At 37.3% G+C, this 16,150-nt stretch overlaps 1 protein-coding gene across 2 annotated transcripts in view; it reads left to right on the top strand.

Annotated features, from left to right (window-relative positions):
* CDK19 (cyclin dependent kinase 19) overlaps positions 1–6,572 on the top strand; it is a 206,215-nt gene extending 199,643 nt beyond the window's left edge. For both annotated transcript variants that reach the window (XM_075202923.1, XM_075202924.1), the window contains one exon: positions 3,086–6,572. In XM_075202923.1, the coding sequence (XP_075059024.1) occupies positions 3,086–3,208 (123 nt within the window). In that variant the 3' untranslated portion in view covers positions 3,209–6,572. The remainder of the gene's footprint in view (positions 1–3,085) is intronic.
* The last annotated feature ends 9,578 nt before the right edge of the window (positions 6,573–16,150 follow it).

The raw sequence follows: 16,150 nt of genomic DNA, 5'->3' as shown, positions 1-16,150 counted from the left end.
ATATGATGACAAGAAAAATATCATAGATAAATTAATTTAAAATAATATGCAGGAGACTAGTGGCAATAAATAGAATGCAATATTCAATTCACATGTTATATCTTTTTAGCATGACATTTAAAAGCATATCGAATCTCCTTAGGTACAGAAATTACCAAAATAAAGAAAGTAGGAGGTAATATTGTGTCATAGGTAATCATCAGAGAACGAAAGTTCTTTAATAAAAGTCCATGTTGATTAGGAACATAGAAGTCCCATATTATTAACAACTGTCCATGCTCTGAATATAATCATTTGAGAGTGCTGGATAATACTCAGGGCCTGATTAAGGGTTCTGGCCGCCCTAGGCTAATACGGCCGCAGCACCCCCCCCCCTTCCCCTCCTCCGAATATATAGGTGTATAGGAACACTCCTGAATATGAATGTTCAGGTGTATTCTCCAGCATTCAAATTTAGACAGATTGTGCCATTGTCTCTTACTTGTCCTTGCTCTTCTCTCTTGCAACTTTGTTATCCTCTCGCTGGCTTCTGGAAAGTTGGCGTCCTTTTTTGAAAATGCAAAAATGTATTATAATGCAAACCCTGAATGATTAGGCCCTTTAGTTAAAACAAAACACTCCATTATGGCCAGCTAAAAGTACCCCATTGGACAGGCATATATAAGTAATATCTGAATATTTGTTGTCAATCAAATAGAAACCTCTACCAGCCCCATCTCACTAATATTTAGTATTCTAGTGATTACTGAGACCACCCATGTGACCACCACACAATCATGAGATTCTGCCCCCCAAAGCTGCTCTATTTTTTATATACCCCCTGCAGCCATTTTCCTTAACCACAACCCCCCCCACAGCCATTTTCCTTAACCCCTGCTGCAGCCATTTTCTTTACCTCCCACCCTGCATCCATCCCCCTTGCAGCTATTTTCCTTACCTCCACTCTGCTAGCTAGCTATCCCCCCCCGTCACATCAAAACTCCCCCAGTCACATATATCAGCCCCCCTCCTCTGCCCTCCTTCATACATATCAACCTCTCTACCTCCCTATAGATTTTCATGGCAGCCCCCCCCTCCCACCCTATAGATTTGTATGACAGTCCCCCTCTCCCTCCCTATACATATGCATGACAGTCCCCCCTCTCCCTCCCTATAGATATGCAGGGTAGTCCCCCCCCTCCCTATAGATATGCAGGGTAGTTACCCCCCCCCTCTCTATAGATATGCAATGTAGTTCCCCCCCTCCCTATAGATATGCAGGGTAGTTCCCTCCCTCCCTATAGATATGCAGGGTAGTTCCCCCGCCCCTTCCTATAGATATGCAGGGCAGTTCCCCCTCCCTATAGATATGCAGGGCAGTTCTCCCCCTCCCTATAGATATGCAGGGCAGTTCCCCCCCTCCCTATAGATATGCAGGGCAGTTCCCCCCCTCCGTATAGATATGCAGGGCAGTTCCCCCCCCCTCCCTATAGATATGCAGGGCAGTTCCCCCCCCCCTCCCTATAGATATGCAGGGCAGTTCCCCCCCTCCCTATAGATATGCAGGGCAGTTCCCCCCCTCCCTATAGATATGCAGGGCAGTCCCCCCCCTCCCTATAGATATGAAGGGCAGTTCCCCCCCCTCCCTATAGATATGCAGGGCAGTTCCCCCCCCTCCCTATAGATATGCAGGGCAGTTCCCCCCCCCCTCCCTATAGATATGGAGGGCAGTTCCCCCCCTCCCTATAGATTTGCTGGGCAGTTCCCCCCTCTCCCTATAGATATGCAGGGCAGTTCCCCCCTTCACTTACCTGTAGTTGCGCCAGCGTCGCTCCTCTCCTCAGATCAGCAGATAGGAAGTGAAGACGTCCTGCTTCCTGTCTGCTGCACAGCAACAGGCAGCCTGGCGATTGGCTGTGTGTTGCTAACCACTGACCACCAATGCTTTTGATCGTCGAGCCCTCCACCCCCCTGCGGCGACCCCCCAAAATATGAATGAAGAAAAAAAAAAAAATTAAAAAAAAAAAAAAATACCCACAGTGCCGCGCCCCCCGGGACCCAGCGCCCCAGCTGCAGCCTGGTCAGCCTAGTGGTTGATCAGGCCCTGATAATACTACCTGTGCTGAAATAAACAGCAAATTGATTCAAGCTGTGAGATACACTGAGCAGTTCCTCACTCAAGTTTAGTGCATGAAACTTCCCTGCCTAATAGAAGAGGCATCAAGAAACAGATGGGTAAAGAACTAAACCACTTTGGGAACGCAGATTCCGACACCGTTCTCTAATAATTGGCAATTCCCCAACACTTCGATGTAAACAGACACCTCAATAGAGGAAGGTGGTAAATACAAATCACATATGCCAACAAGGTTCATAAAGCCCAAAAACCTGATGTGTTTCTCCATTAGGACAGCTTCTTCTGAGGAATAAATAGAGACTCTGAAAGCAAGATTTCCTAAAACCCCTGCTGACTAGTAGCAATTACAGATTAATTATATAGCAGCTGATATAGATTAATTTAACATTACACTTAATAATGTAAGGTCTATAAAGAAACATAATATAATAAATAAATTAAAAATTAATAATACTTGTTAGAGGAATAATTATAATAATAATAATTCTGGTCCATGTGTCATAATTGCAGAGATAAATGTGTATCAAAAACAAACACAATTCTAACAAATAATAGTTGCAGATTCAATTCAGTGACCAAGCTTAATAAAATCAAAGATAGAAATAATAACATAAAATAATATTAAAAAATTAAAACATCTATAAAAATTATTACAGTCAGTAGATAAAAAAAATGCAAAACACCAGCAACTAGTATTCAATGAAATAGATCAGAAATCATTCAAATCAATATTTTCATTTAGAATTTTTACTTATGCCCCTGGTCGAGTAAATTGATAGGCTGCGTTCTCATGATTATTAAGTTAGGGTGTAGCCAATGGGTGCTCTATGAAAGCTTACAATCGAAATACCGAATTCTTTTACATGAGGATCAGACAAATATTAGATACTGTTACATAAATATAACATAAAAATAAATAAATGATAGTAAAAACTTATAATAATGTTTGCCTTTTGTTTTTTTTTAAAGCACTCCACTTCACGTCTGGGTTACCAAAGCAACGTTCAGGGAACTTCTCAGCCCCAGAATACTTTGGGCTACTCCACAACATCTCAACAGGGTTCACAATACCATCAGTCTCACAGGTACTAGGAAGGTGAGCCGTAAAAAGAAGAATCCACACACAACAAACGTTCCAGTTGGAAGAACCTGTATTATTTTCATATAGGATGCAGGAAGAACAATGTATCTGTGGGTTTTTCAGAACTTCAACTGTGTTCCCTGTCTATAGACATCAACAAGGGTTTGAAGAACTACCGTCATTCATGATCTCCTCTTTGTTTCTTGTTGCAGTCACATTGATCAGAAAATGTGATCTAATGCCAGCACTTATCTTGTTTATTTGTTAGATTTTTTTTTTTTTAAAGGAAATATTCATTGTGCAGCTTTTCCATGCCGTAGCAGTGAAAGTTATTTATCAGACTGCCGAATGGAACTATACATTGTATAAAGAAAACCGCAAGCTTTCTAGCTGTGTATAGTTTTGTATTTGTAAAAACTAGACAAAGCAAAACACAAATGCACCTTTTTAACACTGTGTTCTGTTCACAGAACTTTGCAGTTTTACATATGGATGTCAAGAACAGGAACTTTTACTGTTCCAAATTTCCTATCTTGCTTTTATTTTTTTTAATTAACAGAATTATAAAAAAAAAAACAAAAAAAAAACTATCAATGAGCCTGCATCAGGAAAGATGATATAAATGCAAGATCCAACTCAGGAGTGGCTGAAGTAAATTAAACTGTAGTACAATTTATCTGTACAACTCAACCATTAGCTTATTCATACAAAATGTACACCTGAACCTCAGCTTAATGCATTGTCAGCTCTTTATTCACTCTAGTGCAAGAGATCTCTCCAGAGCATCATCCAAAGAGTTACACTGTATCGCAAAATGTAATGATTAGAGGTTGGCATATCAGCAGTGAGTTATAAAATTTGCATTACAGTTTTTAAATCATGTTTTAGCAGTTTATTTAAAAGTCCTCTTTTGAGTGGTTAGTCACAAAATACCTTAATTCCCCTCACCATTAAAGTGAACTGTTTCAGTAAAATATGTGATGTATATTAATTACAAGGCTCTTAAAGTGTGTCTGTGACTTGCACACAGGGGAAGGAACCATTGTGTTTGCTGAACCAATATGGGTCTAGTGATATCACTCAGACTTAAAGTATTTTGTGCCTCCTGCCTCAACAATGTCACTAGTTCCTAGTGAACTGGAAAGCTAGATGTTGGTTCCACCTACACAATGGCTGCTTATGCTGAGTAGGTAACAAGTACTTATTAAGAAGTTACAGTTATTCACGCTCAAGTTAAAAATGCCTACAGCATGTTTTACTAGGATATATAACACCCAATGTGCACATCTCACACTCTGGGGCAGATTGGGTGAGCCGCGAAGTTCCTTGGTTACCTTGCGGATATGTTACTGCACGATACTAGGGAACCTCGTGGCTTATTGAATCTCCTCCTATAATGAGTTAAAAAGTACAGCTATTTTCAAACACTTTATATTATATTGTGCCAAGCATCAGAACGGCACACATACCATTCATAGTTTACATACTTCATTCCCTGCTGGATGTCTACGACAAATGATTCAGTCAGTCCTGCCAAAGCACAACACAGCAGATTGTCATATTGGTTCTCTGGTCTTTTTCCAGCTGCACTTGTAATCTTTTTATTATTATTATTTTTTTAAGCATTTTGTCTCCATATTTATTTTTCATTACACTTTATTTTCAAAAAGCAACATAAAATCTAGTTTTCTCTGGATAAAATATAAGATACACACGTGTAAATACAAACATTTTGTAATAAGTAATGTTATGTGTAAATGTATTCTGAAAATATATTTCTCATAGTAACTTAACATTAACTTGAACTTTATTGACAGCAGAACAGGAACTTTTCACTGATATTGCACAATTGTGTGGTTCAGTTTCTTCTATTAGGTGCAAATTATTAGTTGGTTTTGTTGCCACATAACTATGTATCATAGAACTGCTTAGCACTGCTATGCATTGTTTCAATTGGATGTAACGGCTGTTTTCTCCTTGTGTGACAGGACTTTGTTTTACTTAGCATAAATGTAAAATGAAATATAAAGTAAAATACACTGTTATTGGAGAAGAGACCCAACATGTAATATTTTATGTGTTTCCGTTACTGAGTGCCATACTTGAAACATGCATGATGTGACCTGTGACAAATATCAGGCTTCCTTCTCATTACATTACCCGTCATGTACTCACAGTAGAAGCAGTTATTATGTAGTCTGGAACTCGGTGGCATTACTGAGGCATGAGCTACTTTGTGCTGCAAGGTCATTGATGCCAGTAGTACCTAGTAAATTGATTGTGCAGGCGATGGGTGTTCTGGAAGTCTGAGACAAACGTATCCCGTATAGGAAGTATTTATTCAGCCTAGTTGTTTTTAAGTAAATGGATTCATAGCTCTCCCATTTTCATGCATATCGTTTGTAAACATTAATGTCATGTGAAAGCTTAGATGTCACAGCTTGGCTATCAAACAATGATGGTAATTGAGAACAGATTGACACCAATTAGGTACTTTTTTTTTAATTGCAGATGGTAAAGGTCATTTGTAAACCGCAAAATAAGCAGACGTGCATATTCATATTATTTGTAATTCTGTATATATGCATTTGTATGTTCGTTTTAACCACATTGTTCAAAATGTGCCTAGATGTGTGCTTTTCTGCATAAAGTGCAAAGGTCCCTTCTGAAAATACTATATAAGCTGATGCCCAAGGGGCAAGACTCGACTCAGCGGCCTATTTTAAAGGGAAAAAAATGCAAGTGACCTAGCCCAATGTAGTGCACTATGGGACTAGCCCGGGGGGACAGATGCCCCCCTGCCCTCCAGCCCAGCCTGCCCTGCTCACAAGCCAGCCCTTGCTAGATGTAAGCCTCTCTACCTGGGGTGTGAGCGCATCTGATTTTAACTGCATTTGAATGGTTATTGAAGCATATAGGTCAGTGTAGGACCTGCATTGTGTGAGGTGCTCCTGAGATGCAGGCTTAAATGTTTTGATCAAAATATGAACCAATACCTCATTTTTTTATTTTGCTAGATACACACAGATATGCAGTGTGTAGGATAAACGCAGACACTTTCTTTATGTGATGACATAAATCGGCATATTCACTACAGACCTGTAGTTTTGGACTTATAAATGACCCTTAATGTTATAATTATAAATACAATTTTGCAGAGTGAGATTGGATTCATCAATTCGGTTTATTTCCAGTAATTGAAGTGGACTGGTATACATTGGTATGCCATACTGCCACTTCTCCTACTGTTTTCATTGTAAAACAATCAAATTCCATTCACTTACATTTTCCATAGCACCACTTCTAAATTTCCACGTCAACCATTGGTTATTTCTGTCTTTGTTAGAATGCATTTTAATATCTCGTGAAGTATTTTGTTGCCATGTTCTAGTAATGTTACAATTCAGTTTAAGAAATATAACTTTTTAGTATATTTGAGTATATATATTTTTTTCTTGCAAAATACTTTTCTTGATTGAAATCCTGAACATGTCTAATGATTGTGAGATTTCATCCTATTTATTGCATCGGTATGTAAACTGAAGTAGTGCTAGAAAAGAACTCAAATATATATACTTATATATAAGTCTCCTATACACTTGCTGCCTTCTGTGTTTTTACTATATTTTGGTTGTAATCGCCATATTGGATATAATTCATAAGCTTATTAAGAAAAGGGATTTTAAAAAAGAATATTTAATATTTTTCTAATTGTGTCTTGCAAAACAGATTATTGTCCAGCTCCAGACATTTATTGCATTGCTTCACCACCTTACATGTGATTTGAAACATTCCTTATCAACGAAATATCACTATTTAACATAGAAAAGAGACATATATCAACAGATGCGATGCAATCAGTGCATACAGCATATGAGTCAAATGTGTTTCAATAGATAATGGAAAGTTATATATATATATATATATATATATATATATATATATATATATATATATATATATATGTATGTGTGTATAATGTGTACATCAGACAGATAAATGTTTCCTCCACTCCGGTTAATGATGTTTTCCAGACAGAAAATCCAGGTGTATGTAAAATATAAATGGAAAAATATAAAAACAACATAAACATAAAAACATATAGTGTAGTCTGTTCAGACAATATATTATTTTTTCAATGTGCAAAATCTCCACAACTCCCTTTGTGTTACTTTCATGAAACAGAATTAATAAAGTATCTATCACCACTTTAATGATAGGATATTAATCACCACACTTGTGACAAGAGTTCCTTACTTTAATATAGAGAAATATATGGCACATCAACATCAAAGATCCTCCACATATATGCAGCATTCCTGGTAATGATTCAGATTCTCACGCTTAGAGTATATAAAAAAAGCAAAGAGACATATAGTGCATTACCTCAAATATTAAATTTTGTTGAAAAAGACATTCAATAGATGGATGAAATCAGATATAGCGTCTCCCAATCATCATCATCATCATCATCATTTATTTATATAGTGCCACTAATTCCGCAGAGCTGTACAGAGAACCCATTCACATCAGTCCCTGCCCCACTGGAGCTTACAGTCTAAATTCCCTAATATAGACACACACTCACAATATACATCAGTAGCACCAGCTGCCTACCAGAGCTTGCAGATGTAAAAGTTCTCAGCAGGTTCTTTTTGTAAGCACCCCAATCGTCTGGACCTTTTCTCTGGAGACAGTGGCGGATCCAGGGGGGGGCGATCGGGGCGATCGCCCCCCCTAGCAGGGGCTTGCTGCCGGCGGCTGCACACTATGTGCAGATCCGTTCAGCAGAGAGAGTTAGGGAAAGAGTTCTGCCCAACTGCTCTGATTGACACAATCAGAGCAGCCGGGCAGGACTCTCTCCCTAACTCTCTCTGCTTAACGGATCTGCACATAGTGTGCAGCCGTCAGCAGCCTTAGGTGTCAAAAAGGGGGCGGGGCTAAATCGCCCCCCCTAAATTGCCCCCGGTACAATTAACTTCTGGATCCGCCCCTGTCTGGAGAGCATAATTAACCGGAGTGGAGGAAACACTTCTTTATCACATCTACTTAATGAACTTTTGCTTCATATGTCTTTCCATTATATATATGAATCATATGCTGTATGCATTGATTGTGTAGCCCCTGTCCTTTTTATGTTAATTTATATTCTGTAGTTGGGTACGATGAATACCGCAATATATACCATTGTAGGCAGTCATACTCTGCTAAGGAGCGTTACAAGTTGTATCCCTTCTTTTCTTTTTTTAAATATTACTTTTTAATTGGTAAAATATATTTTTATTTCATCAATTATGTTTGCAGTTTATGATATTCTATACAATGTAGTACACGCCCTCAAAATGTGAAGATCTTACAGTAAGGGAAGCTAGTAATTTCATATTAAATATTAATCTTACTGCCATATGTCTGTGCATGTGCATTTATAAAACCTGTGCTTTGAATAATTCTGCCTTGTTAAAAGAAGAAGGTGGTATAGGGAGGGAGCACTTTCAATTGACCACAATGCTGCCATTTTGGTTATGTAGCAGCTCTATTCTTCCATATGAAGAAAGCAGCTTGTCTTTGCCTAGTTGCTACAAAACAACTGTACAAACTCAATCATATGAAGTGGGTTATTATGTGTTTAATTTTTGTTTGCTATTTTATGTAAATGGTAAAGTACATATTATATTGGGATAACATTCATGTGAACAAAGTATATGTCAAATGATTACACTCATTATTGAAAATAAAGCTTACTACAATCACAATGGCCAACATTTTCAAACCATTTCCAGTGACACTTTGCTGCTGGCTTATGGGCATAGTAAATCTTGGTAAGTGGTTCATAAAGAAGAACTCCAAACAAATGTGTTTTTTAATAACACAACCCACTTCCCTCTAAGTAGAATAAACTTGGTGGTCCTGTATCTGCAGTTCCTGTTGCTTTCACCCCTACCTCGGCTGCTTAATGGTCCATTTTCCACAGATCAACACCCTGAGAACTTTCAGTGAATACAGTCAGAGGTGAAGTGTAACAATAACTCTCATTGGACAGGCTGCCATGCCTTCTAATCAGCAAATCATGCATTCTTGATACACTTCTCTGTACTCTGTATGCATGTATATCCCTAGTGAACGGATGGTTAACTGGCCAAAAGAAGGGGTGAATACATTAGGTAATGCTGAGGGCCCCAGCCCTGAGATCCTCTGGATTATGCTACTAATGATAGAGGGCTGAGGTCAGGAAAACATGAAGCTTTGACTGTTCCTGAGGACAGGGTTAAGAATCCCTTTTCTAGAAGTAGATAGGGCCCAGTATCCAGCAAAATAAAGCCAGTGGCATTAACTTGAATTCCCTTTTATTTTTACTACATACTTTCAAGAAAAGGGTATTTTACACAACCTCTACCCAAAAACAATAATGAGGGTTCCTCCACTTGGATCTCCACCATTGCCCAATGCAGCCTACCCCTGAAATTCTCTTGTTTTAGGACCAAAGTTGGAGTAATTTGTGAAAATTTGTTGAAATGCATGGAAGCTTATGATTGGATGATAGGTACACTGTTCCAGTGAGAGGCCACCTCATTTCTCCAACTGCACTTCTACATAGAGGACTTTCTTCCCATAGCATCACAAAGTGATATTTTCTAGTGACTGTCATAGAGGACAAACCTATGGTAGTATAATTGACAAATGACTGGGGAAAAATTACAAAAAAGAAGCCCTTATTTCTGCCCCAATAACTACATCAAACCTTAAGGAAAAAGTAAAGCAGATAAATCCTGCAACCATCTGCATTATGTTTCAAGAACACGACACAAAAACATCTTGTATTTATTTTATTATTATTTTTTACAACTTTTAATTTATGATTAGTTTCTCTATGGCATATTGGTATGTTTTATTCTTGTAAACTAGCACTAGATTCACTCATTGTGTTTTTTCCAACTTAGCAGAAGTCTGTATACACTGCATCTGCTGTGCTGTTTATCGTTGACATGAAAAAAAACCTCTAAAAAGAATTGTGTCAATATGACTTCTAATGTGGTAAAGAGGTCCAGATGGTTATTTCATTGTACAATATATTCATGGTTAGTTCCTGTTAATTGTGTATAGTTCATATAATCCACACACATCTTGCTCACCTGCTGTATGAAACATACCATCTGTTGCCTTTTCGATAAATGTGTTTTTACTTATCAAATAACCTTTGTGCTTTAGGTTTATTTAGGTGACTTATATATATTTTCTATTTTTGCTTTATGACCTGTTTAGTAACATTCATAAACATGTGAAATGCATACAACATTGCAAGCCTTGTTAATTTGTAACATGTCAAGAACGCATGCACATTTTTACTTCCAGTCCTAGTAATTGGAACAATGTATATATTTGTTGGGCAGCCATTAGGGACAGAACTGTGGAAACACCTGGGGGTAAATTTATCCATCTACGGGTTTGAAAAAGTGGAGATGTTGCCTATACCAACAAATGAGATTCTAGTTATCATTTATTTAGTACATTCTACAAAATGACAGCTAGAATCTGATTGGTTGCTATGGGCAACATCTCTGTTTTTTTCAGACCCGCAGCTTGATAAATATACCCCCTGGATTTTATGGGATTCTCACTTATTTGCCCCTTAGTTTCCCAAACAGCTCATTAAGTCTCTCACAACCTGCACCCAGTTTTCTTAAGAAACTAAAAGTTGAGTAATACATGTGACTTAAAGGAGATTTCCACATGTGAACTTTTTTCCCACCCTTAAATTAGATTTAATAGTCCCAAGCAGTTAATTATGCCATTAGATGTCCTTGCCTAACTTTCATCATTAGTTAGATCACTCAGTAACAGAATTTGGCCAAGATTATCTGGATCTGCGAAATCTTCCCTCAGTGAGGGTTGTAGTTATTTCTGGGCATATGTCTATCAGCTAGCTCAGCATCATGTGCAGAAATACGCAATTTTTAAATTCTCTGAGCGAAAAGGTATTAGCCCTTAAAAATGGCTGCTAATCGGCAGCTGACAGAGGGGTGAAAATCTGCAGACTGCCCACTATACCCTTTCCACTGAAGACTAGATTTTTAGGGGGAATGCAATTCACCACAAAGTCCCATAGGACCTCATAAAAATAAACAATGATTTTAGGTACCAGACATCCCGCAAGGCTCTTATTGGTCCTTGTGCTGAATTGAATGATCTCATTTCTGTGTATGTACTGTTGGGTTTACTACATCTACATAAAAGAAAGATCCCCAAATGCGTTTAACCCATTTAATTTCACCAACCCAACCACATTTTTAGCAATGAAATGTTCCAGCAGGATACTGACTTTATTGTTATACGGTCAAGGGGGTGGCATTGACAGTGAGGAAAGGAGGCTGGTGGTTGTGAAAGTAGAATCTTGGTACAGCAGATGTGGCTGAGTGTATGTGAAGCTTATGTGGTATTTATTGCTGGGTAAATGTGGCATATAGTTCAAAAATGTATCTTAAATCCATTTTCATTGTAGTGTCTGAGTTTGCGAAATCACTGTGTTTACGGTTGTCTGAAAGTTGCTTCCTGTTTCAAATTGTAGTTATATATGTAACTCATGTCACATCACTTCTGCCATTTAAAATTGTAATATAATCTCTGCTGATACTCTAGGGCAACTGAAATCTCACATAAATCACAATACTGCTACTGCATTATGAGCCTTGGTCATTTGCACAGGATAATGAATATTTTATTTCAGGGGTTTATTAGTACAGGCCTGTATGAAAGCCATAGCATTGTTGTCAATAGCCTGGCTGCCTCCAGTACATTCATGTAAAACAAAGCTGTGTGTGCGGATGTTGCAGGTTAAGGTGCACCATCCATTGGTGAGTGTTGAGAGTGTGCTGGGTGCCTCTTTCCACAGCAAACTTACATAGAGTATTGTTGAAGTGTGCAGGGCTAATATTGCTCTTCAGCGCATTTGATTTTCTACAGAAGTGCTGCAGTGCCCTGTTGGTCTAAACAACTAATGATCCATCTGTAGTGAGAATTGTAAGCTAGCTCTTTGTGCTTCTCTTGTTTGATTTATTGCAACTCAAAAGAGACATCATTAGGAGAGTTGGTGGTAACTCTATCATACAGGTGCTTTCATTGTTGTTTCATGGCTCATGGAACGCATTTTTCAGCTTGACACTATGTCCCGTTATGTGGACCTTAATTGTAAAATACTCTCATATTTGATATTAATGCACGCTTATACTTTCACTCGTTTAATTAACAAAGATCATGTAAAACATTTATACATGATACTTATGTCAAAAGTAAACACACAAAAATGAAATGCATTTCTGTTTTAGTTGCTATTTGTTACTGAGAACGGTGCACACTTACGTTACTAAGGATTATTGTTTACTTGCATTGATGAATAACAGAAAATATCAAAAGCAAGGTTCTCCGCATTGGATATTTGAAATGAATCTCAGGTATCTTATTATTGTATTGTAATGTATTTTCAACAAGTAGTTGTCCGCTTAAATTTGCATGAAGCATGCAATGCATTACTTGTGCTACTTCTGTATTATAACATAACCCTTTTCATGTCACATGTGAACATGGCACTACACACTTATGCAACACATAATTTAGAACTCTGGTGCTGTGGGATTCATAAGAACTAGACCCTACCGTCAACTCATTTTTGTGTATAACTGATAAATAAGTAAGGATATGTAAATATTTTGTCTTGATTCAAATTTACTTGGCACAGGTTAAATGTATTAGGGACCAAATCTTTCATTGTCTTTATTGGAAAGTGTGGATGTTGTTTACCTGATACGTTTTGTAGTAAATAGCTGTAAAATAATGTACAGATATTTTCCATGTAATGGTAATTGCTTAATTTCTTGTTATGTGCGCATCAGATATGTCTGTGTCATGGTCAACAATATTTACCATAATTATTTAGGCTATATACTCAGTGATCTTAAGTTGGCTACCCATGTGACCTGTAGCTCCCAAATTTCTCTTTCTGATTGAATCATCATTTATTCTCCTCCCGGGCTAAATCAAGTATGCCAAATTCAAGTTTTAAGTTAACTGAACTCCTTGGCAGCCTTAATGAGGTGTATCAGCAGGTACTTTTTTTTATATAAATAGCAATGAATAAATCCATAGTTATTCTAATACATACAAGAGAGATTGTTTTAGATCATATTAGCAATAATTAAATATCTTTCAAAGTCCTTAGTTTAGAGAGAGCTACAAATGATCTGCCAAATTGAGCTTTTTCAGCTTATGTCAATTGGTCATAAAAAAATAATTTATCCCATAGAATTTACCACAAAATAAACCATTTGTAATTATGACTTGAAAGGTAAAACAGAATGACAAAGTAGGAAAATAATGGTACTTACCTGGGACTTTGTGAACAGGCCAAGGGCTAGATTTACTAAGCTGCGGGTTTGAAAAAGTGGGGATGTTACCTATAGCAAACAATCAGATTCTAGCTATCATTTTAAATAAATGAAAGCTAGAATCTGATTGGTTGCTATAGACAACATCCCCACTTTTTCAAACCCGCAGCTTAGTAAATCTAGACCCAAGTCATGTAAACTATATTATTAACCATGCATGCAAGATTACGGACCAGTATCATATGTTTTTCCTTTTCTACAGGATTTCTTTTAGTCTGTAAACTCATCTAAACATAACATTCAGACTGCTGTTCATTGATGTTATTATTGGCTCTATACTGGTCATTTTATATCTCTGTCTGCACAGTGCTTTATGTCTGCAGAATGCAGATAATACATACTATACAATACTATGATGAGGAAGCAGCAGTAGGTGTGACCTCAATGTAACTTGTTTATTTTATTTTTTTGCAATAACAAAATAAGTGGTGATATAATGTCTCAATTACACTGTAATGTTTATGGGAGCTAGCACATTTTGCATGAAATGCCAGTATATACTCGGAGCTGTTGCTATTACTGACAGTGCCAAAATATCCAGATGTTTCGTAATATTTGTTTTTAAAGAGAGAAACAGCAAATAAAAAAAGACAGAAATGTTTTGCCCAGAACCTACAGAAAGTATTCTCAACTATTTATCAGGCTAAAACATTAAACATTTTTAGTTCTAGCTGATCAAGCAGTAGGTTTCATAGTTTTTGCATAGTTCAATTGATTCACAAAACATTTCTGCTTAGAAACTTTGCAGATTAAAATGATAATGTAGTGTTGCAATCTGTGTTAACCCAAAAATAGTTTTGAATGCTCATTTACTGCATTCGGGCCCTAAATAATTCACTGGGATGACACAGTCAGATATAACAAACAGTACCAAATGTTTTATCTGCTCAACCTTTCAGCGCTGATAACTGTTACAGTTAGCCAGTTATTTCCTGTAGAGTTGTTGGTGTCTTTTTCAGAAGTTAGATTCCAGGAAATGTAATATATTATTTAATATATTATTTGATTTGACTAGTTTAGTAAGAAAACTCTTTGGGGCACAGTGCTAGGTGTACAAACATGCTGTCACCCATAGTGACCATTCAGATGTTTTGATTTCATTTTCTAAACTAGGAAAAATAACAGATTTAATCACAGTTGCCTACTCTCCTAGACTATTTGGAAGACTCTCGGATTAGGGTGAGATCCTCCCACACACCCAGAAAAGTAGGCAGTTCCCCCAGAAGAATTAATTACTTGCCTGCAAGTAGGCGGAGATGTGCCATGATGACACAAATCACATCATCATATGCCTTGCACCACCCACTTGATTACGTGACCAGTATCCTCAAGTACTGCGCACCTCTGAAATCTTAAGTGGGCAAGGGTGTGATGATGACATTTAGTGTCATTATATGCCTTACCCTGCCACCATGAAGATGCGAGTAGTGCGATCAAGTCACGGCCAACTGTTCTTGTACCTTCCAGAAAAAAGCAACGTATGAAAAGTAGACAAGTATGGCACATTATTGCACATTGCTCTGTGATATTCAGTAAGCCTCGTTATGTTTCTGTCCACTGTAATAAAGGACAAAGTCACCTTGTTTCACTCTCCCTCTCTGTTTCTTGATAAGTCTGTACTGGTCACATCATGCACTTGGCTGAATACCACAATGTGCGGCGTTCATAGGTTCCAGGAGATGTATACTCTAAGAGCACTATAAAGTAATCTGTTTAATGGTCTCAGCTGTTATTGTATATAAGGCCATATGTAATCTTAAAGGAATTATATGTATTACAATGTAAAAATAGTAAACTAAATGCACTGTTATCTCTGAATATTTAGTAATAAATTAATACTATTTAATTTTTTTTATAATAAATTGTCTTGTTTAGACACTAAAAAGTATTAAAATATGTAATTTTTAAAAAGTGATTGCAAATATTTTTTTTTATGGATCATGCAGTAAATATTTCACAGTAGTCTGTGTTTTTCATTTAATTCTGTCTGGCAAGTTAATGTTTGGAACATTTTGTTTTGCAGTTTGATGTGTTTGCACAAGGACCAGATATAGAGTATAGGTGCCCAAGGCATAGACACTTTCCACTGATGTCCTTGCCCCAAGTGTGTTCCTAGTAACTGAGAGGGGCTAGTGGGCAAAGATGGTGGGACTAGCAAGGCTTAGGTGCTCTTGTCCTTCAGGTATGTGCCTTACCTATAAATCCTAACTATATATCTGGCTTTGGTCTGCATGAGCCAAACAGAAAATAGTTTCCTCTTGTTAGTTTAGTAGAAAAACTATGTTGAGCTACAAATAAACCACCTAGGAGTTTTACATTTCAAATAATTTTGTCCTTTATTGAATAATTTCTAACCTTCTGCCAGTAGTCTTTGATGATTACAATATCTTTTTTCCTTATAATATAGCAATGTTTCCCAATGTTTTGGGAACTAGTCCATTACAAACGGGGTCATTGCAACACAGTATTTTTGTCCATTATCTAGATAGACATACTGTGGGTATATTCTTCATCCTG

Source organism: Mixophyes fleayi, chromosome 3 (genome assembly GCF_038048845.1).
Source record: "Mixophyes fleayi isolate aMixFle1 chromosome 3, aMixFle1.hap1, whole genome shotgun sequence".
Classification (NCBI taxonomy): Eukaryota; Metazoa; Chordata; class Amphibia; order Anura; family Limnodynastidae; genus Mixophyes; species Mixophyes fleayi.
Note: the sequence above shows the minus strand (reverse complement) of the source record. Positions and strands in the feature narration are given on the sequence as shown.